The following is a 23,094-nucleotide window of genomic DNA, read 5'->3' on the forward strand; positions in this document are numbered from 1 at the left end:
CAGGGGCGGATGCGCAGAGGCGGGTCGAGGCCCCGTCGAGGGCCGGGAGGCTCCACCGACCAGGAAGTTGGCAGCGGCCGGGCCAGCCCCAAGAGAGGGGCTAGGCAGCCTGGCGACACTCCAAGAGCCTAAATGAGAAGGAAGGGGTTCCGGCGCTGCGCGACCCCTGGCGCCGGAAGCTGGAGAGGCCTGGGCGGGACGCGCACGTGTGTATACGAGTGCGGTGGCCCATCTGGCGGCCCGGACTACAAGTTCCAGGGTGCCCAGCGGCGCGCCTGGGTTTTCTGGCCGCGCGGCCCGCTGTCTTCGAGCAGGTCGCCGCGGGCTGGCACGCGCCACTCGGTTCCGGAGTAAATAAGGGAGAGACTCTCCCGAGCACAGTAATTGGAGTCCAAGTGGGCGGGGAGCCGTCCCGCGCCTCCGGCTCATGTCTCTGCAGAGCCGAGTGTCCCGCCGCCTGACACAGCTGCGCGTGGAGGGGCAGCTGTTCGGCGCTCCGCGCCCCTGGCCCTGCCCCTCGGCGGGTGCCACGCGGACCCGCGGCAGTGCGTGCGCCCCCCCGGCGTCCCTGGGGGCCTACGCCCCCCGTGCGCGGATCCCAGCGGGAGTTGGGGCTTGGGGGGAGGCGGCCGTGGGGCCAAGAGCTGGGGTGCGCACCTGGGCCCCCCTGGCCATGGCGGCGAAGGTGGACCTGAGCACCTCCACAGACTGGAAGGAGGCAAAATGTAAGTGTAAGGGGGGGCGGCGCAAAGGTCGAGAGCGGCCCCACGTGGGTCTTCCGGGGTAGAACGGCACTCCACCTGCAGTCTCTTCCACCCGAAGGCATGGGGAAGTTGAAGCCCCATATGCCCTGGTATGGGACCCCCATTCACAGCCAAGCCCCTCAAACCAGTTCACCCAAGACAAGGTCCCCTGTCAGGGGCAGTGTGAAGAAGGCGACCTTACCCCACTGGAATGGGTAACAGGGCACCCCAGAGATCATCCAGGACCTACCACCTTACTCTGTTGTGCAGGAGGGAAACTGAGCCGAATAGCCCAAGGTCACTTGGAGTTTATGGCAGGGCAGACATCAGGTTTCCCAACTGACATTAGGTTTCTGAACTCCCAATGCTTTGCGTAGTATGGTTTCTCAAGTGGTGGCATTTTAAGCAGAGTAGCAGGGAATGTGCTGAGGGAACAGCTCTATGGCCGGTGTCCCACCTGGTGGGATCTGATAGCCCCAAGGAGTGACTTCTCTGGGCAGGCCTGTCCTATCGTCACCCCCCCTCTCTGCCAAGGGCCTGCCTCTCTGGGCACGTGGTCTGGTGCCCTTTTGCCCTCATCACTGGCCTCTGGCCTATTGTGAGCAATCTCTGCCCCACTCCTGGGGGACACAGGGCAGAGGGGCTGGGAGGCAGGGCAGAGGTGGGGCATTGTGTCTGAGAACCCTGGTATTCCCTCCCCCCCCCCACCCCCAAGGAATCAAGCCACTTCCTCCAGCTCCCTGACGGGCATGAGTCCCAGGCGCCCCTGCACAGAGCTGGGAAGGGAGGCAACCCGACCTGCAGAGCCCCAAATAGCCCAGGTTGTCGTCCAGCTGCCCCTGCCGTTCAGGGCCTGCTCCCTGGGCCCTTGTGACCATTCCCGGCTGGATCCCCTTTCAAAAGGGCAGGGAAAGCAGCTTATTGGCTGGGCCCGCCTGTGGAGTGACTTCGGCCAATGGGACTGAGAAGGCAGGCCTGGGGCGGGTGCCGTTAGGGGCTAAAGGGAAGGCATCCTCTCGGGATTGGAGGTAGAGTTCAAGATGACTTACCCCCAACACGAATTGCATGCTTATGCTGGGATCTTAAAGCGCTGCGGGCAGAAAGCACTTGACTTTGTTCGGTGAGCCCAAGGAGTGCTTGTCAGGCCCTTGGCCCTGGCCCCAGAGCGCCGGTCAGGGCAGGGAGTAGGGGGCTGGCAAAGATCCCTGGCAGGGTCCCCACTGCTTCCCCTTCTGTGTCAGGGAACAGCAACCCAGGGTGGTGGGGAAGAACTAGAGAGGCCAGGAGCCCAGGCACCTGTTCTGGGTCCGCCTCGGTTTCTGGGATCCAGCTCCCTGCTCCCTCCCATTCCTTGGTGCCGCTGAAAACTTCCAGACCTCATGAAAGCTGATGGGCCAGGGATTCCCAGGCTACCGAGGTTTCTCTCTGTTTGGAGCTGGGCTCTCCATTCAGTCAGTCCATTTCTACTGTGCACCTTCTATGTGGCCAGCACTGTCCCGGTGCCGGGGATTCAGCCATGAGTGAGACAGGCAAGGGCCCTGCCCTCCCCGTGCTTCTACTCCAGCGGGAGGAAACCAAGTAGAGAATGTGGCCAGGCCAATGGGACAATGCCAGGGAAAGGTCAAGGCTGTGGAGAAACCCTGGCAGATGGGCCGCCTGAGCTTCAGCGTCCAGTCAGGGGGCGTGTGAGGAGGGCAGCCTGGCCCCAGGCACCCCAGCACCAGGTGTGAAGCCCCCGGCAGGTGTCAGATGGTAGCTTATGGGGGTGAGACACAGAGACCTCTGTTTTAGTTATCTATTACTGTGTGACAAATTACTTTCGTAACCAAGTGGCTCAAGCAGTAAACACTTCTCATTTCAGGGTCTCTGAGGCTCAGGAGCCTGGGAGTAGCTTGACTGGGTGGTTCTGGCTCAGGTGTTCTCAGGAGGCCTGGGGATTTGGTTGGGGCTGGAGTGAACCGTTCCCAGGGAGCTCACTCACGTGAAATGGCTGTTGGCTACAGGCCTCAGTGCTTCACCACAGGACCTCCACAGAGCTGCTCGAAAGCCCTCACGACATGGCAGCTGGCTTCCCCCAGAGCACGCGATCCAAGCGAGGGAGAGGGAGGTGATCAAGCCAGAAGCCGCAGTGCCTTTTTGTGATTTGCTTTATTCCAGGGCTTAGAATCGAGTCACGGAGTCCGCGCCACATTCCAGGGTAGGGAAATTAGTCTCTACGTTTGAAAGGGAAGACGATCAAAGAATTTGGGGCATATTTTTAAACCACCGCCCTGGGGGCTGCCTCAGCTGGACTCTGCCTCTGATTGGGGTCCGAGCTTTGGTCCTTGAAGACCTCACACCTTTTCTTCATTTCATTCCATTTACACTTGGGGCAGAGTTAAACTGTACAGGGAAGTGCACCAAGTGTACAGACCTTCAGTGTACAGTCAGTGCTTGTACAGAAGTATCCATTACCTCTGTGCCATTACCTCAGAAGTTTCATTTAAGCCCCTTTATAAGCAACCCATGTACGGCTAGTTACTCTTATCTCTTCGCTTTGTCTCTCCTTGAACCTCATATGAACAGAGGCATACAGTGTGTCGGCGCCTCTTACTCTATATCTGTGCGATTTGTGCACATTACTGGGTGTGTCAATAGTTTGCTCTTTTTCATTGCTGTGTAACATTCCACGGTGTGGATGTACCACAGTTTGTGTCCCCATTCTCTTGTTGATGGGTATTTGGGTTTCCAGTGTGAGACTGTTGGCAGTAAAGCTGCTCTGAGTATTCTTGTACATGTCGTTGATGGACATGTGCTCTCCTTTCTCTCGAGGACATACCTACTAGGCCTCTAAATGCCCATCTGTGCCTGAGATGATCCTCTCTCAAAGACTGACACACAGTAACCAAATTCACAGGAGACCAATGTATAGGTCAGAAGGTTGTTGTGAAGTTCACAGTGGGGAATTATGGCAGGAGGTCTGGAAACTCTTGTGTGCCTGGGCAGGGCCTCCTCTGTCTGTGAAAAAGCCATGCGGAAGCCAAACTGTAGTCTTAAGTTTGCTCAGCGTCATGTGTTCTCAGCTGGGGAGCTGGTTGAATGATTTTAGAAGCTGATCCCACTGCCCTGGGCAGGCTGGTCAAGCTTCCCTGCCAGGCATGGACTTACCCACCAAGGATCCCCTTCCCTGGGCGCTTGCCCAGTATTTCAGTCTGTATGCAGTGTTGCGTGCCTGCTTGGGGCCCCAGGTGCAGGTGCCTCAGCCCATGGCTCAGTGAGTCCTCTGGACAGATGGCCAAATTCTCCCTAACCCTGAACGTTCCTTCTCCGCCTTCAAGCAGGCTGCCCGCTTCTGTGGATCCATTCTCCCCCTAGGTAAGTAAGTACCACCAGGCTGCATCTTCCTGGCTAAGAGACATTCAGTCTTTTGAGGAGATCTCTGTAGTACCTGATTTCACTGGCCAAGGTTAATTTCTCTAATTTCCTCATTTCCCCCCCAGAGTAGTGCCTTTTGATCAGAAAATTGTGGAAACAGTTGTGCTGTAAAGGCGGTTGGGTATGAGGGGCCTTAAGGTTGGGCACTGGGGGGCGTCTGGGGGCTGTGTCACCACAGGAGGGTCCTGGTCTCCAGGAGAAGGGCCACGGATCCTCCTGACCTATTGTGGGGGCAGAGGTGGGTGCTAAAAAGAGAACAGGTTTTGGTATCATCAGCCATGGGCCAGTTCCAGCACCACTGCTTCCATGCTTCCCGAGCCTCAGTTTCCTCATCTATGGAATGGGACCAACAGCAACTGATTTGTAGTTTGTGCTGGGATCACATCAGAAATCGTTTTGTGTGCAGCGGCTCACAGTGTACAGAAGGTCCCCAGTGGCCCTCTTCCTTGTCGACCTCTTGGCTTGTCTCCTCCCTCTGTTCTGGTCATGTCGACACTGGGCGTGTGTAAACTTGTCTCCCACGTGGCCTCAAACGTTGGAGCCTGACCCGCGTTTCCTCTACCTTGTGACTCAAGATAGGATTCACGTGTTCCAGCCTCAATGTGCACTGGGCAGGGGCAGGGACTCATCTGAACCCCTGTGGGATTTCATGCAGAGTGGATGATTTATCTGATTCAATTGCTGAACTGGGAGATTTTCCAGGCACACCTGGGAATTGGGGAGGCCCTCTCCTCCCTGTCTTCTGCGGAAGCAGCCTTGGCACGTCCCAACGCAGTCGGAGGTGATGGGCCTAGGGAGAGCAGAAAAGCTCCGGGGGACCTCATGCTCTTTGTCCCTGCTGCCCGTGCTCCGGGCTTTGACAAGACCCTGCTCTTGGGGGATGGTGCACCCAGGTGATTAATGTCCCTGCCGCTGTTCCCAGAGCCCAGCCTGTTATCAGCCCTGCCCACCCGGCCTTCTCCAAAAGGGGAGCCTCCCTCCGTGCCAACCTGCCCTCACCTTTCTGAACACCATCTTGCAAAGTGCCATAAAGACACTTCTTAAAACACATCATTGAGTCCCCGCTCGTCCACTGCACTTTATGGTTCTGGTGCAGCCCGCTTCCTCCAGCTCTGCTTTTGTGCCCGGGAGCCGCTGAAAGCTTCATCTGGGGTCAGGCCTCCCCATCAAAATTTACTGCAAACATCTTTTTACAACACCTGTCTCACTGAGCTGTGAAATACTCTCGCCTCTCCAAAAAAGAAAGAAAATTAAAACCTATGTTGTACATACTCTATAAGAAAAATAAAACTCACTTATGCTTTAAGTCTGCATCTGTCCTTTGGGCCGAAGGAGGTGGAAAATGTTATACATGTGTGGGGCATCCCAGCTGAAGGGCCCTGCTGCTGCTTCTCGAGTGAGTGAGGAGGCCTGGCGGGCAGCCTCGAGGACAGAGGACGCTGAGGCGATGATGATCGCACTCAGTGAGAATCGCTGTTGCCTTCTCCTTCCCCATAAATCAGAGACCCGTGCAGTGTGTACCTTGCTCCTCAGGGATCAGCCAGGCCACCTCCTGGAGATGAGGACATGGCGCCCCGCACGCTGACCTCCAGAGGTGTTTGGACCATGGACTGGAAGGGTCAGGCTGACAGATGTCCCCAAGGTTGGTGCCCAGCCAGCTCTTGGTGGCGGAGCCAAGAGCTCTGGTTGTCTTTCTTTGTCATCTCCTGGAAGTGAAGCTGTCTTTTGGACTTTGCTGGAGAGAGGGGGCCATGCGGGCTGTGGGTCACTCAGACGAGGCCATGAACACTGGGGCGGACAGTGAAGGAGAGAGCCTTGGGCTGCATCCTGCCCCAGCTTCTGTGGCCAGGCAAGATTTCTCTGCTGCTTCTGTAAAACCAGGTGGTGGCATCTGCCAGATGGTGTCTGCTAGGGGTACTGCAGACTAGTTCCATGGGGTGCCTGGGGCCCGCTCCCAGCCAAAGGGACTCAGCTCATGGGAGTTTTATGGGATCGGCCTGGGTTCCAGCTGACCAGTCTCTCCAGTAGCACAGCAGATGCATTCACTTTCTGGCCCCGGTCCAGCTGGCTGGGACTTCCTGCATCTGGGGAGAGGGGGATGCCTTTGTACATAATTGTGCAAGATGACACATATGGGGACCCAAATAATTTAAAAAGTTCTTCTACTCGCTAGGCCCCAAGTTGGAAAAGAAATATTTTCCCATCTAAATTGTGTCTCATTTTGTTTTGCTCTCTTTGAGTCTTATTTCATTCAGGAAGGAGTGTGTGTATCTGATATATACATTGCATTTTACAGCTCACAGGTTATTTTCATAGCCACCTTCTTATTCACAGCAAGCCTGGGCTCCAGGGAGGGCCTGCCATGTCCCTGTTCTAGAGAGGAGAAAACTGAGGCTCCCAGAGGCTGGACGACTTGCCCATGATCATGACGTTGGGAGGTTATGCGTCCAAACCTAGTGGGACTGAGGAGCAGGAGAGGAATCAAGACCACGGTAGCGGCCTGGACCTGGGCCAGCACGTCCCATCTGGTGTCTCTCCGTTCCTCGGATGGGAGACGAGGGGCGTTCCGTCACAGCACTGCTTCTGGGCTCTGGTCTAGTTGTTCTAGATTTCTCTCCATTTCTCTACCCAAATGCTCTCTCCTGCCTCAGGGCTTTTGTACGTGCTGTTCCCTCCACCTGGAAGACTCTGTTCTTAGAAAACTTGCCCTCAACCTCCAGGTCTCAGCTGTTTCGCTCATTGATTCATCCCACGGTGCTCACCCATGCTGTGCAGTGCCAGGTGGTGGGAATCCAGAGGAAACATGACAGACTCCTGTGTGGCCAAGGTCAAGTAAGGAATAAAGCGTAGACAGTAGTGGAAGGGCATAGTCTGGGAGAGGGAGAGCTGTGAGGAGGGGTCTGTAAAGCAAGACCAGGGCAGGGGCACAGCAGGTTCAAAGGCCCTGAGGCAGGGAACAGCCTGGCTTGGCTGCAGGAGGAACTGAAAGGTGATCTGCGTGTGGCCGTGGCTGTGGCTGTTGGCTGAGGTTTGGGGGCAGAGTGAAGGGTAGTGGGGAGGGTAGCATGGGAGGAGGCTAGGGACTTGGAGTTTGAAATGAGCTTTAAAGAGAGTGACAGCTTCTGACATATATGCGTAAGCTCCTTGGGCTGCTGTGTGAGGAACAAATGATCCGATGGACATGGAGTCAGCTGGCAGTTGGGGTCTTCAGAGGGGTCTAGGGAGCAATGATGGAGGCTTGGTGCCTGGCAGGGGTGGGCAGAAGGCTTGGTTTCTGAGGTATTGTGGGGATAACTCTAACAGCTCAGAAGAGGGATGAGGGGCTGGCGGTGCAGCCTTGGGATCAGATCATGAGCATAAAGAGGGTTTCTGAATGCGTGAGATTGCTGTGAAGACCTAGGGAGAGGGTGTGGAGTAGGGGAGAGGGGAGCAGCAAGAAGAACTAGAAGGATGGCCAGTGAGCCAGGTGGGACCCAGGAGTGGGGTTCCTGAGAGGGACGGAGGGGCTGGGGGTGCTGAGCACGGGAGGACAGGAAGGGCCATGGATCGGGTGGCCGGTGTGGTGTTTCTGACCTTGGCCTTGATGGAGAGGTGGGTCCAGACAGGCATGATGGGGGGGGGGTATGGAAGGGAGGAAATGCAGATGGAGGAGAAGGGACAGAGAAGTGAGGCTACAGCTGTGGGGTGTGGAATGCAAGTTTGAGGGAGAGTTTTGTTTTAAAAGACCAGGAGGTGAGAGGGTGTTTGAGGGCAGACAAGATAGGCCAGTGGAGGGGGAGCTTTAGGAGCTTGTCCTCTGGAAGGTGAGCTAGGCGGCCTCAGCTGGGAGGAAGGACCTTCATGCCCAGTGACCTGAGGGAGGGAAGATGAGGTGTGTGTGGAGGGTGTTCCCGGCTTGGTGGGAGGAGGAGGCAGCATCTATGACTGGAGGATGAGTGGGGGAGGCTTGGGAGAGGGGAGAAGGGAGAGGGGGCACCCATTTCTAAAGCAGCAGCTGGAGTGACCGGGAAGGCGGGCTACCAGGGGGAGATCAAGAATTTAGAGGGAGCCTTCTGCTTGGTGGTGGTATTTTCTCTAGCAATTGGCAGCTCCTGGGGCAGACCAGAGAAGTTGGGGGTACCTCCTCCAGGAAGCTGTCTTGGACTCCCCTCTGCTGGGTCAGGCCCTGGGATCTCACCTTGACTCCCGCCCCCAGGCTTGGTGGGTGCTCAATGCTATTTATTAGCTGACTGATTTGCATTCAAACCAAACCGCCAGGGAGAAGCAGAGCCTGGATGGAGCTGGCCTTTCCACAGCTTGTTCTTTGCTCGGTGGTACCGTCTGCCAGCAGCTGAGTGCTTTGCTACGCGCCCAACTCAGCCTGTTCGCTTCTCATGTAACACACAAGGGAGCTTTCCATACCCCCGTTTACAGACGAGAACAAGCAAGGCTTGGAGAAGTATTTCAGCTCCTTCCAAATACCTGTGCCCTACCCTACTGCCAACCCCCAAACACACCAAGAAAGGAGAGTTTAAGGGGGAGCCCTTGACCTGTCCCTCAGAACGTGCGTGGGGTCATGTGCCCAGGGTGAAGGGCAGGGAAAGGGGCTGTGAGTATCCAGGGACACTAGTGATTGGATCATCCACACTAGGTACTGTCCATGGTAGGGATACCCTTGACCTCTTCGAAAGAATGAAAATGGCACATATGTGTGGGGTCTGAACCTCTATTGGTGGAAGCATTTTCAGTCTGGTTATCGTGCCCCTGGGATGAAGTCAATCCCTAACAGGGCATGGTGGATGCTTGCTTGGTGCTGCCTCCTCTGGGCATCATTCCGAACCCTGTTCTTATCCCCTCCCTGCCTTGCCCCGTGCCCTAAATTTCACTCACCCAGGACCTCGCACATGCTCTTCCAGCTGGTGGGACACCCTTCCCTGCACTTACTGCCTCCCGCTCCTCTTCTGAGTCTCCCTTATCTTCCCTGGGCTGGGGTTCTGGTTACTTGTCACCCAGCCCCCTGACTCCTTTCTTAGCGCTGCTCCGAATTTGGACTTCTTGCTTGCTTGCTTGCTTGTGTAAAGCCTGGTCGGCCTCTGTCTCCCCTGTTGGATTGTGGGTTTTCCAGGGCCAAGACCATATATGCCTGGTTGGGTGTTGCATCCCCAGCACCGACCGGCACATCGTAGGTGTCTGTCTGTGGAAGAGGTGGGATGTGGCTGCCAGAAAGTGTGGTTCTGGTTTGAGCCTCAGTGAAAGCGGATTTGGGGTGCTACGAGCCTTTTATGATAATCTCACCATAGTACTGAGCTGGACCGTGAACTGGGCCCCTTCCGAACACATACATCCTGGAGGAGCAGAGACTCGGATGGACCTAGTGACTTTGTCGGGGAAAAGGGACCAGCCCGTCTCTTGAATATCTGCCCCTTCCAGCCATTTCCCCAGAAGGCTCCAGGAGGCAAACCTTTCCTCTCCCGCCACTTCCTCTGATGGTCCCCCCACCTCTGCACACTTTCTGATGCCTTTTGAGTCCCTTGTCTGTGGCCTTTGCTGTTTGTTTGCTCCTCCCACCCCCAAGGGGTCAGTGGGGGTTGCTCCACCTGGGGAGAGTGTGGTCCAAGGGAGTGAGGCTAGGCTGAGTGCCTGAGCACCCAGGTGGCCTTAGGCCGGCAGGGGGAGCCCACGAGCTGCGAGCCTGGACCGCCGCTCAGGAGAGACGCCTCTGAGGGGCTCTTGGGCCCCTGCGCCTGGTGCTGCCCAAAGGGAAGGTGAGGCCCAGGGCCAAGGTCGGAGCAAGGGAACCAGCCCAGGCCAACCCAGAGTCCATGAGAGGATGGGGGGGCCTGGCTTCCCACTCACCAGACACTGGTGGCCTCCTAACCACCCCGAGCCCCCATTTTCTCACTTGTAAAATAGGGAAAATTCCAGCTGCTCCCTTGGTTTACACCACTGGGAGAGGCCCCAGCGGCTGTCTGTAAGTGGGGAACCCTCAGCCAGTGCTGAGGGGGGTGTTGTGAACAGGCAGCAGATCTGCTTGATTGTGTGAGTGGCTCCTTGAGGAGGAAGGTTGTCTTGGTTCCCTGTGTCCTGAGCCTTTACATAGTGACAATAACAATGTAACTGATTGATAAGGAAACTGATTGATGGTGTAACTGATTGGTAACATAAGCAATTGATAATGTAATTGGTTTAGTGACACCAATCTGCCTGGCTTTAGCATGTGTGAATAAGTTTGAAATTATTCTGCAAGGGGCGTCTTAATCCCCTTTCTGTAAATGAAGAAATTAGGGAACTAGAGTTGTAGATGCAGCTGGCAAGTGGCAGAGTTGAATTCTGAACTCAGGCCTGTGGTGCCTGAGAGACATCCTCCGCCTCCCTGGGCCTCAGTTTCCCCTCCTAAATAGAGGGCGGGGTAAGATATTCCCCTCCTGAATAAAGGGCCTCCGGCCTCCAGCACCCCAGGTGAGATGGCTCCTCCCACCATGCCCTCTCCCCTGGAGCCTGTGGGAAGGATGGACTCCTAGGGCTGGTTTGCATCCTCAGAGCAGGTGAGAGTCCCCTGCGAGTCCCCATGAGGATGGGGGTGTGGGGAAGCCCTCAGGACTGCCCCCCTTCCTGCCTCCCTTGACTCTCCTTCCTGCCCTCCTCACCCCACCCCTGCAGCCTTTCTGAAGGGCCTGAGTGACAAGCAGCGGGAGGAACATTACTTCTGCCGGGACTTCATCAGGCTGAAGAAGATCCCAACCTGGAAGGAGACCGCGAAAGGTAGGTCTGCCGGGGAGGCCCCACTGGCCACTGGGGGTGGGGGGGTGGGCTCTTCGGACCCACACCGTGGGAGAATTATACAGACAAGGCCAAGAAGAGTGGCAGCAGCGTTTATTGAGTGCTTGCTGTGTGCAGGATGCTTTGCACGTGTCACCTCATTTAATTATTAACATAGCCTGAGGCAGGCTTGGTTTTTATCCCCATTCCATGGTTGGGAGGGTGAGCCCAGACTCGCCATCACGTGGTGTGGAGCTGGGATTTGTAGCTGTGGTGGAGTGGCTTGCTGGGGGAGGGGAGGAGGGGGCGTGCTGGTGAGCAAGTTGCAGGCCTGGTAACCCGTAACCTGGGCAAGTCATCCACCTGCCTAGGCCTCAGTTCTATGTCTGTAAAATGGCATGGATGTCGTTAATACTGTACTTGTGCGTAACATCGTTGTGAAAAGTCAAGAAGATGGCCTGTCTGCTGCACATAGTAGGTGCTTAATCAGCATGGGCTGTCATTACCAGTATTCATCAGTCTCCACAAGGCAGGCTGCCTCTGGAGGTGGAGCCTGGCCTGTGGGCACTGGTGGGTCACTCTGCAGTGGGGGCCTCTCTGTGACGCTCCTCCTCGCTCTGCTTGTTTCAGGGTTGACCGTGAAGGTGGAGGAGCCTAAGTATAAGAAGGACAAGCAACTCAACGAGAAGATCTCCCTGTTCCGAGGTGATATCACCAAACTGGAGGTGGACGCCATCATCAACGCCGGTGAGTGAGGGCTGGCTGGCCTGCGCCAGAGACCTGGATCGTCTTGTCACCTTTGTTCTGGTCTGTCATGCCAGGCACTGGGGATGCCACCAGGCTCCAGTGAGGCTAGTGGCCGGATGAGATGGCCTGCTGGCGCCACGGGAGCGCAGTGTGTCGGCCACGTGGACTCCACTTCCCTTGAAACCTTGACCGGCTGTGTCGGGGGCGCCTTGGCTGAGCTGCCTCACAGCTCTGAGACCCATTAGCGGCCGGGAAGAGAGAGCCTGGCTGGAATTGCGCCGGGCGGCCCTGCCAGGAAGGCAGAGATGCCCCTGACCACTGCTTTCCTTTCTCTGCCTCCCTCCCGCCCACCCTGTGCCCCCATGCTCAGCTTCCTGTGGTGACTCTTGCTGGCTTGGCAGTTTATTGTGATGCTTCGAGGAGCCTGCGGCTCTCTCCCATCTTGGGGGAGGGAGGAAGTTGGCTGCTTTGTTGTCATGTGCTGGTTGTCTGGGTCAGGTGTGGCGTGTCAAGGGGCGGTCAAGTTTAGCAGGTACACAGATGGTTTGTGGGACAAAGGTGAGCGGGGCTGAACCTAGCCCTTGCTTGCCTGCTTGCTGAGCATCACAGGAAGGAGCCTCCTTCTTAAGGGAAGGTTTGGGGACCTGGACAGACCCTTACGTCCTGGGCTCCAATTCACAGTGAAACCTTGCTGTGCTGGCCCCCTCCCGCCTGTGCGGTCTCAGGCACCCCCAGGAGCATTGCCAGTCTCCTTTCTCTCACCTTTGCAGCCATTGTGTCTGACCCCAGTGCTGGCCAGGGAGTGGGGTTGCCGGGGGACTCTGGCACATGGCGGTGCTCATGCTGATCTTGCTTAGTGACTAGGCTCTTGGGACCCGGGGAGAGGTGGCCGCTTGGCTGCTCTGGGCCTGCTTATGTATAATCTGGGTTGCATTTCTGTCAGTGGCCTCACTCTGCGTGTCTGCCCGCCGATGTTTATAGAACTGTGTAGTCACACGGGTGTTCCGTCCCCCTTGCGTTGCCAGTCTCAGTGCACAGGTGACCAGTCACATGAAGACAGGAGTTCCAGCTTGGAGCAGAGGGTCACCTTTGGGTTTCTGCTGCTGCTTTTGCTGTGTTTCCCTTGGGCCTTTAGGATGGTGGATGGCAGCGAGGCCTGTGAGTCCATCTGCGGAGACACAGCTAAGACAAGCCAAGCTGGGTTGACCGATGGCGTAGCAGCCCAGGGGAGAAGGGCCTTTGTGCTGCCTGAACCCAGGATGGGTCGGCCTGGGATAGAAAGACCGAGCCTTGGAACCGTGGCTGAGGAGACTGTCCTGCAGGCCTGTGGGGCTGCCCTGCCCGGTGTCCCCGGCCCTGTCAGTCACTGGCAAGGATGTGGGAAGCACCTTGCTGGCACTTTTCCATGCTGAGCTGCAAAGTGGCCAGAGGAAAAAGTGGGGCATCTTATCAGCTCTTTCCCAGCCGGGTTGGTGGATGGAGGGCCAGGAGGGAGGGTGGGGGGACCCAAGCAGGGTGTCATCAGTATGCAGATAGAGCGGGTGGGAACTCTGGAGGGCTGCGGTGTGATTAATGGCCCTTCCTGAGTGCCCTTGTGCCTGGCCAGCCTCCGAGTGCAGCAGCTCTGGCAGCCTGTCACGTGCACACAGAAGCACTTTGGTTCTGGCTTCATTTGACTGTACTGGGCTGGGGGTGACAGCGTTTGCCATGTCTCTCCAAGGGCTCCCCTTCTCCATGTCCCCGCCTGGGCTTCTGTTTTCTCCTCTGTATCATGGGAGTGGTGGAAAACCCAGCGATGGGGTGTTAGGGGACATTAGGAGCAGATGCTCATGGACTGTGATGCCTGGCATGAGCCGAGGGCTCAGCACCTGCGGCTGTTGTTGGTGCTAGAATAGATGCCATCGTCATCATCACTCTGGGCCTCGCCCTGTCCCAGTGATGAAAAGGGATGCTGGGTGCCTCCCCCAGATGAGCTGCTTTCTCCTCCCTTGGCTTGCTTCAGTTTACCTAATTAATACCTCTTGGCCTGTTTTCCTGGGATCTCCTTTTTTTCTAGAAAGAGCGTCACAGCAGGGAGGGCCCAGAATCTGCCAGGAACCCCAGGGAAAGGCTGAGGATGGCCCTGGATTTGGGGGTCCCGCACTGCCTGTACCCCCTCCAGGTCCTCTGAGCAGGTGTTTGCCCGGCCCTGGTGTTCAGGTGGCCTTGGCACTGGTCAGACCTCGTGGGTCCTTGGTGGTCTTGGCCCGGGTACCCACACCTGTGGTCCTCAGGCCTCATTTCTGGGGGTCCTGGGGCCTCTTCCCTGGCGGCCCCACTGCCTTAGCGCAGCGCGGCCAGCTGCCCACCAGGTGGCAGCAGAGATCGCAGTCCTAGCGCCCGGTGGCGCCGGTAAATCAGCCTGTTTATTAGCGGAATAAAAGTCGTGGCGTCGCGGGGCTTTTCCGGGCTGCATAAATCTGGTCTGCGCCTCGTGAAACCCATATGTGCTTAATTCATATGTAAAGTTTCAAGCAGGAAGAGAATACGTGTCCATTAAATTCTATTTGACTTGATTATAATCATTAGCCGTGAATAATTGCTTCTCAGTGCCGACCGCTGAGCCACCACAATGGGGAAAAGGAGGGAGCAATTATCTCAGGGTGGAGATTTTCAAATTTTTATTTTTGAAGCTAAGGGCAATGTTGGCCTCATGGGGGTTGGTGGCTCTTGGGGACCAGTGTCCCGTTGGACTGGGCTGGGGGCTTGAGGTCAGCTGCAGAGCTTCTGGATTTTGTGGGGGTGTTTGTTTTTGTCCCTGCAGCCAAATGGGGCCAGGGGTGCAGGTGAGGTGCCATCACTGTCTGGGCCTTGCTCCAGCTGCAGGGACCATGGAGGGGGAGGCATCAGGGGAGCTGGGAAGGGTCTGCGAGAGAAACGGGTATTAGGACCCCCAAAACCTCCTCCATCCGGAAGAGCCTTGGTCTGGGGTGGGGTCTCCAGCCCAGTCTAGGGCACTCTTCCCTTCCCGCCCCTCCGGAGGACCCTGGGGATCCTTGGCATGGGCAAGGGCCAGGTACCCTCCCTGACTGTGCCTTACTCCTCCCCGTCCCTCAAAGGGGGCTCCCCCACCCATGGCCTCTCTCTGGACTTTGGAAAATCAGACTCTGTTTCCCAACTGGCACCCTGGCATTGGAAGTCCAGGACTGGTTTTTACCCCACTTTGCTGATATTTGAGATGTGATTGGTATGTGCATGTGTGTGTGTGGTGTGATGTGTGTGATATGGTTTGTGGAGGGGGGCTGGGGCAGAGAGTAGAAGGGGGTTGTAGGCTGGTAGGTGGCAGGGCTTGAGGTCACAGGGGGCAAGACCAACATCCCTAAGGCCCCAGGCACAGAGCAGGTATCTCTGGACCCTCCTCTGCCCTGCTGGCCAAGGCCGCTTGGCTCAGGCAGCACCCGGAGAGTCTCAGGTTTCCGCCATCTGTGCTGGCCGTGGCTCCTGCCCACGGGGGCACACAGCATCCATCTTAATTATATTAGGCTGCCATGCTGGCACGATAAGCCAGGGGGTTCTCGCGGGCCCCCGTACTGGAGCAGGAGATTCTGGGGGCGGGGGGGGGGCAGTGCCTGCCTCTCCAGCTTGGCTTATGACCTCCCAGGCTGTGTCTGGGGAGAGCTATGCCTGGCATCTCCTCCACGTTTGGGGTTCTCCACCTGGGGGGGTTCTTTGACTTCTAGAGTGTTTGCATCTTCTCTTTGCCATGGTGGGTTGTGACCTTGACTGGGTCACTTCCATGCCCTTGAGGGACCCAGCGTGCCAGGCCTGTGATTGTGGGCCTCTAGTTCCCAAAAGACAGCTGAGCCCCAGGCAGGAAGTGTCTCAGCACAAAGAAAGACCCCCCTTCTTGGCCAGCCCAGGGGTCTGGCTGCAGGCTATGGCCTTCAGGCGTACTGGGACAGAGCAGGGATGAATGTGATGCTTTGTGCAGAGACAGAAAGAATCTTTCACTTCGAAGGTGTCCTAGGCCAGCAAGTCAGGGCCGTGGGCACAGAGGCCAGGAGCTGAGTTGGAGTCCCAGCGTTCCCGCTGGCAGTGCTATGGCCTCTGGCTAGGCGTGTCTGGGCCTTTGTTTCCTCATCTGAAAAATGGACCATCATTGGCTCCACCCATGGTGGTATGAGGATGACATGAGTTCAGGTCTGTCCAGCACTGGGCCCAGGGCCTGGCACAGAGGGAGCCCCGAGGAAATTATTATTAGGAAGTCAAGAGCAAGAGCAACTAAGTAGAATATAATGTGACAAAGCACTGGAAGCAAGGCCTGAACAAAGTGCCACGAGACGCCGCAGGGACCAATTAATTCTGCAGAGAGGTGGCGGGAGGCAAGGGGGGTCAGCGAGGCCTTTGAAGGGCCCTGGGCATGCGGGCCAGGCCATGCAGACTGGGTGGGAAGCCATGTTTCACAGCGACAAGTTGGCCTCACTGGGAGTTTTTTAAGCCGCTTATTTATTTAAAATAAGGCATGAAGTGGTACTCTGTTTCCTTAAGTCTTGAGGCTTTGATTTGTGGTCTGCCAGCCGCTTATCGTCCCGCTCCTCCACCCAAGCCAGCCAAAGTCCTTGCTTCATCCCTCTGCTGCCTGGAGGGCCCCGGGGAGCCTGGCCCCCTCACTGTCCCTGGGCCACCGCTTGGAGTCAGTGATTTAGAGACCGCCTTGATGGACTAGCAAGCAGGGGGCTGAGGGACACCGACTGCCTTGTGGGAAGTGATCTGACGCTAAACTGTCGCCATAAATCGCTTTATCTGTCACTTCAGATTTAAATGTGTTTGCTGAGGCTTGCTGCCACTGCCAACAGCAGCAACCTCTCCGCAGTGGGCAGGGAGGGTGGGTGTGGGCAGGAACCTGCGAGCAGCAGCGGATCTTGCTAGGCCCTGTTCCCTGGGGAGCACGGGTTGAGGAACAGGCCCTCCCTCAGTGCTGACCCCTTGGCGCTGACCTGAGGCATCTGTGAGGCAGGAGGATTATGATCCCCATTTTCAGTGATCACACCAAGGCTCAGGGAGAGATAACACTCCCTAGCTTGGCAGGTGACTGAGTCAGATTTTGAACTCATGTGTGGCCTTTCTTGCATTCAGCAGATGTATGTGGCGGGGCTGTTGTATACCAGGCATTGGAGTAGGCCCTGGGCTACAAAAGACAGTCTCTAATTCCAAATGTGGGGTGAGACATGTGAATGGAAAGGGACAGCCAAATGTATGAGGGGTGGGGGTCCTGCCTGTGGGGTTGCAAGGCAACCAGGAAGGCTGCCTGGAGGAAGTGGAGCTCTAGCTGAGAGGGGGAAGCTGAATCAGAAGTTGGACAAGGGCATTCCAAGGGCAGAGAGGAAGAGCGTTGGTAGGGAGAGGTGAGGTGAGTGGGACTCGGAAGCTCTGAGTGACCTGTGATCAGTCCCGAGCAGAGGGTCTCCCTCCAGGTCTAGGCTGTATTCACACTCCATGCCACCTTTCCTGGCCTCCTAGTGTTATAGCAGCCCCATGATGTCAATGGGGAAACTGAAGCTCAGAGACTTGAAGGAACTTGCTTAAGGACACACAGCAGTGGCCTTAAGGGGAGGGGAGCTTTGTCAGACTCCAGAGCCTCCAGGAAATCCTATTTTATTATCATTTTTTTGAGGGTGGGTGGGAATACCTCTTCTTTGTTCCTTTCTTTTTTCCGGTTGAAAAATTTGGGTCCCCAAAGTGGGTGTATTGTCATCTGTCCTCGCTGCAGGGGAACAGTGAAGTGGTTAGGGTGTTCGGCACAGTGGGTAGTCAGTGCAGAAAAGATAGGACCAACATCTAGGTCCAGGTTTGTTGTCCCCATGAGGCCTTGTGATGGGCACTAGCCCCGTGGCCCATTTGGTTGTCCTGTGTCCCAGCCCCTATCCCTAGCTCGCCCCCCCACAGCCCCTGCTTCTGGGCCGGAAGCAGTTTGTTATTGAGTGTTCCCTCTGGGTCAGGGGCTGCACCCCAGACTGCACATGATACCTCATTTCCCCCATTGTACAGAGGCGTGCGTGGAGCCACAGTGCTGATAAAAGGCAGAGCAAGGAATCACACCTTCCTCTTTGGGACTTGGAGTTTAAGAGAGATGCCATTAGGTTTGATTTTTCAGAAGCTCCCTCTGGGTCCCAACTGGGGGTGAGGGACACAGTGGATCGGGGAGGCCAACTGGGAAGCTGGGGTCCAGGGGGCCCCCTCCCTACATTAGAAAACCCAGAACCCCTGAGAAAGTGCCAAGGTCTAATCTCCACCACTGCAAGAGGAGGGCAGCTCATTTCCCCAAGGTCGGGAAGCGGTTACATAAATTCATAAATGATGGATTCCTCCTGAATTATTGAGATTCCCTGGAGGGCTCGAAGGGCCTGGTCCAGAGAGCCGAGCTTTGGCTGGTGGGTGGGACTCTCAGACCCTGGAAGGTCTTTCCATCCCGAGATCGTCTGCCAAGTGTCCCATTTACTAGCCAGATTCTTCCCATCCTTCCATAGGAATTTGAGGGCTCCCTCCTCCTGCCCCAGCCCAGACCCCACCCTGCCCCTCTTGGTGGTCAGGGCTGGAAGGGTTAATGCCTTTTCAGATGAGAACAGTGGTAGACATATGTAGGCTGCTTGTGAGGTTCCTGGCTCTGTGTCAGGCTCTGGTAATATAGGCTCAGTGACCCAATGCCTGCACTCAAAGCATTTGCCGTCTCAGATGAAGACAGGAGATACTTGAAGCGCAGGGAGGGACTGTGACCTGCTCAGGGTCACACAACAGAAAAGCGGCAAAGCCTTCCTGGCTGCCTGCGCTGGGCCATTTCTCCTCAGCCTTTTTCTCTCCATCATGACAGATCACGGTCAGGAAACACCTGTTAGGGCTGCGCTGCCCACTGCCCCTGCTAAGAGGCCCTGAGCACAGTGTGTCCAGCTGCTCCTGTCCTTGAGGCCCTCTGGCCTTAGCACCCTCACCTGTGTGCGCGCCTGCATCCGCAAAGCGCTCTCCACACTGAGCACTGAGCTGAGGAGGCCAGAGCTTGTGGGAATGTGTGTGTTTTGAAATTAATGGGGACATTAAATTGGCCAAGCATGAAAAGGGCTCGCTCTCCTGGAGTGATCTGCCAGCGAGTGGCAAAGAGCTGTCCAGCCGGCTTCAGGCCTCCCCAGGAGGCTGTGGCTTGCCTGCCTATTTAACGGAAGGGCACCCTGTCCCTAGGAGGTGAAGGGGTCTGGTGCAGCATGTGGAAGCCACCGAGCGACAATCCCCTCCTCCAGAAACTGGGGTTCCCTTCCTTCCCTCTCAACACCCACCCCTGTGCAGACAATGCAGTTTGCAGGGGTGTTGAGTTGGATATGCTCTCTCTAGACCCCTAGGATGGGCTCACACACACGTCAGAGCCTGACCCTGGGGCCTCCTGAGTGAGGCCTGGCCTGGTCTCAGCTGGAGTCGGCCTCTAGGACATCATATGGCCTAAAGGATCCAGTCCTGTTTTCTCATGTCCCACTCCCCAGACAGCCCCCCATCCGTTTTGGCGTTTCCATCACAGGACACTGCATTTGGGAGTTGGGGGTCTTGGGTATGAGCCTCGGCTCCACGGTGTACCAGCTGTGTCACCTTGGGCAAGTCACTTAACCTCTCTGAGCCTCAGCCTTCGCATCTGTGAAACAGGGATAAGAGGGCACTAGGACCCCAGCTCTTGGGTTGCTGTGAGTGTGAAAGGAGACAGCTGGCAGAGAAGCTGTCATCAGTGCAACATCTGGGACAGAGTAAACCCTTGAGGAAATGCCAGCTCTGTGCTCGCTGCTGTTGCCGCCTCTCTGGGAGGAACGCTCAGACCCTCAGGACGGGGCCTGCTGTTCACCCAGCACTTGGTTGGACTGGGGACAGGGGATGGGCCCTCCGTCCACGGGGCAGGCTGAGGGCACCTCCTTCCTATGGTGAACTGAAAGGTCTAGGCCCAGGGTGACTGAGGGAGCGGCCCCTTCCTGTCCCCCAGTCTTTTGTGTTTGGCGTTTCCTGACTGTGAGGGTGCAGGGCAAGTGGGCTAGGCCCCTCCCTCACCTCTGGAGCAGGGCTGTCAGTGTCTGCTCTGCCTTCCACGGGGAAGGGTGTGTGTGTCACATGGGAACAGCCTGTGCAGGGCCAGGAGGTGGTGGGACAGGACGGGGCATGCCCTCCTTCCCTGGGAGGCCTGTGATGGAAGCACTCCGTCAGGGTTTGGTGGCCATGGCTGAGCCTGAGCTGGCAGAGCCCAAGCATCTGCAGGCTCCCCTGCAGCCTCCAACCCGACCTGCCTCTCCCCTCCTCAGGGTCTCCCTTCATTTCAGAAGCTCACCTTTTGGGCTCCTCTATTTGTTATGCAAATGATTTGTCCTGATGCCTCCTTAGGCCCAATGGCAGCCCTGTTTCCAGTGGCTGTGTTGGCACCATCAAGGCCCCCTGTCCCTGCCGTTTTGATTTACTGTTTGTTGAAAGGGTGTAGCTGTCCTGGGGGGTGGGGGTGGCCAGGCCTGATCTGGAGGACCCCGGGTGTAGCATGGACCAGTCTTGGAGGCGTCTGGAGGCCAGGGCCATGGCTGCTCACAAAACAGACTACAGTAAAATCCAGTTCCACTAACTCTGCTTCTCTGGACCTCAGTTTCCACATGTGCAATTCATAGAAAGATTAAGAGGAAAAAACGAACTACTTACTGCCTGTAATGCCCCGCGCACTGTAGGGGCTCAGTAAACGATAGTCATTCTTATTAGTGAGGCATCTCACTTCACCACCCGCTCAACAGGAGCCCCTGGAGAGGCGTGCCCACTCTGGTGTGGGTGTGTATCTGAGAACACCTGCCCCGGAGCTCCTGTGGCCTCCAAAGACCCTTGGGTGGAAGCAGGCTGCCCAGTGGGCGAAGCTGTGTGAACAAGGGACTCTTGTTCCTTGCACAACAAGCAGGGGAGGGGACACAGCTATTTGTGTCTGCTGCATGCGGGTGTCAGGAGGCAGAAGCCAGTGAGGACTCGGGAACTGGGAGCTTGGTGCCTGCATACCTGGGGGAGGACAGGTACCGCCATGTGGAGCTGGGTTGGCGGTGGGTGTGGGAGGCCGCGAGCACAGATGCGGCTGAGGGTGGTGGCGGGTGGTGGACGCAGCCGGCCTTCTTCCACCGGGACACCCGGCTGGCACCGCTGCCTTAGTTCATTAAAACCGCATCAGCTGCACCCCGCGCCCAATGGCAATAAGTGGTCCTTGTACAGTGGCACCCACCCTTCTCTCCATCGCTGCTTCCTCCCCTTCTCGGACATTGTAAGTGCCATAAAAATAGGAGCTTAGCTGCGCATAGCATGTGGGAAGAGAGGGGCCCGGCTGTCAGCCATTCCCCTGCCAGCAGGGCTCGCGTCTGTTTTATTATTGCCGCCTGGCTGTATTTCACGATGGTTTAAACATCATCAAACGCCACATCCCTTTTGAAAAGCAAGAGCTACCTTACTGAGGATGTTGAGGAGAAACAGGAACATTAAAATCTACCAAGCAAATGGCCCAGAATTGACATTTGCGACGACGGGAGCTTTGCAGCTTTGACTGTCAAAGGAGCTAAATCCTGTCTGGCAGCTGGCGGGGAACTTTCCTGGGTCATGGCCTGAGGATTTGGGGTTTGACAGGGAGGGGATCAGGGCATTGTAGGCAGGGCCAGGGGTGATGGAATTCCAGGGGTCACCTGATCACCTCTCAGTGCCTCCTGGGCCTTGACCTTGACACAGCCTCGTCTCCTTCCTAACAAGTCGGGTGGGAGTCCCCTCTGGTGTGCAGAATAGGGTGCTGGGGTCTGGGGCTCGGGGGTGGGAGTGGGGGTGTGTCAGAGGACAGACAGGACAGGGCTGCATGGCCACGAATGAGCTCTTGTGACCTTGACCAGGATACACCTCTCCTCTGAGCATTGGTTTCCTCAACTGTGAACCTGGCAGAGCGAAGCCCCTTCTAAACATAGTTGGGAGGATCGAGAGGCTGCATGCAAATGCAACAAGTCATTGGAACTCAATAAATGGTGACTGTTATCACCGAGAAAGTGGGCGTTCGAGCTGGAATCGATTTTTTAAAATGTTTAACCCACCTATTTCTACTGAAAAATAGGTACAATGAAATCAGGGAACCATTAAAACAGAAAAAGAAGCAAAGGGACAGGGACGATGCTGACCTGGGCATCTGATAAGGATGTGCCCATGCTCAGCCACACTTGGAGCCCTTTGGCTGCACGCCCTTCCTTGGCACATGCTTTCGAACCTGCCGGCCTCTTGCTGGATTTCTGGTTGTGGCCCTCCACTCAGCCCTACCACCTGCCACTTGATGCTGGTGTATGGTCTACTGAGGGAGGCAGTGTGGCTGGCTTTGTATTTTATGCCTGCACTTGTATTTTATGCTCTTCATGACTGCTTGGGGCAGCTTGGTTCCTGGCATCTACCCTGGCCCCGACCAGATTAAAACTAGGTTGAGCAACACTGTTACAAATGAATATAAAATGTGGCTTTGAGCTTCCTGGCAGCCACAGCAAAATGGGAAACAAGATTTTAAGTCTTATAACTCCATACTTGGACATCAATTTAAACTTCAGCTTAATGCCTCTTTTTATTTCTACTCCCTCCCTTTTTTCCAGTCTCTCCCTGTATTACCTTTACCAACTGTTCTCTATTTTCCCTACAGACTCTTCTTCTTTTTTTTTGAAATTTTATTGGGGCACAGTGTTGTTTTTCCAGGACCCATCAGCTCCAAGTCAAGTAGTTGTCTTCAATCTAGTTGTAGAGGGCGTAGCTCCTTGGCTCATGCACGGTTTGAACTGACAACCTTGGTGTTATGAGCCTGTGCTCTAACCACCTGAGCTAACCGGCCGCCCCTACAGATGTTTCCTAACCAGAGCCCTCTCCAGTCTCACACCCTAAGTGCACCTTCTATCACACGATTTTGCTTCCAACATGGGAGGTGCCCTCTGCCCTCTGGTTCGTTGCTGTCCTTTCCCGTGTCTGCCAGCCTGGCCTTGGGGCCTCTTGCCTTGCCCAGGCCCACTGGGTCTGCCACTGTAATTCCTCTCAGATGAGCCAGTGACTAATAAGGGTTGCCCCCAGGGGGCCGGCAAAATCTTTCCCTCCTTAATATGGCAGTTTAAAAATGTGTCACCATCGATTTGAAGAAAAGACTTGTTCCTGCTGAGAAAAGCGGCCTAGAGATTCGTTTCGCCTTAGGAATCACACAGGCAGCTGCATAAATTCCAGAATCACCCAGCGCTCTCCATGCAAATGCCAGTTTACAGCCCCACAGCCAGCCTGAGAGCCCCTTGTAACCTACCCCAGTGCTCCCGGGGGGCCGACGCCCCACTTCTCCACGCCTCCTGTTCCCACAGAGACTGTGGGGGGCCCTTTGCAAGGGGTTGGTCCTGGTTGGAAGATTCTCCTTCTACCTCTTTGTGGTTAAGCCGGAGGCTGA

General features: G+C 56.2%; 1 protein-coding gene across 3 annotated transcripts in view; it reads left to right on the forward strand.

The window, feature by feature from the left end:
* The first annotated feature begins 286 nt into the window (after positions 1-286).
* Positions 287-23,094, forward strand: part of MACROD1 (mono-ADP ribosylhydrolase 1) — a 142,674-nt gene continuing 119,866 nt past the window's right edge. For 2 of the 3 annotated variants that reach the window (XM_019645245.1, XM_019645247.1), the window contains exons 1-3: positions 287-725; positions 10,797-10,898; positions 11,526-11,642. In XM_019645245.1, coding sequence (XP_019500790.1) covers positions 428-725; positions 10,797-10,898; positions 11,526-11,642 — 517 coding nt within the window. In that variant the 5' untranslated portion in view covers positions 287-427. The remainder of the gene's footprint in view (positions 726-10,796; positions 10,899-11,525; positions 11,643-23,094) is intronic. The other variant, XM_019645246.1, reaches the window with a different exon arrangement.

The sequence above is a fragment of the Hipposideros armiger genome, unplaced genomic scaffold (assembly GCF_001890085.2).
Source record: "Hipposideros armiger isolate ML-2016 unplaced genomic scaffold, ASM189008v1 scaffold_93, whole genome shotgun sequence".
NCBI lineage: Eukaryota > Metazoa > Chordata > Mammalia > Chiroptera > Hipposideridae > Hipposideros > Hipposideros armiger.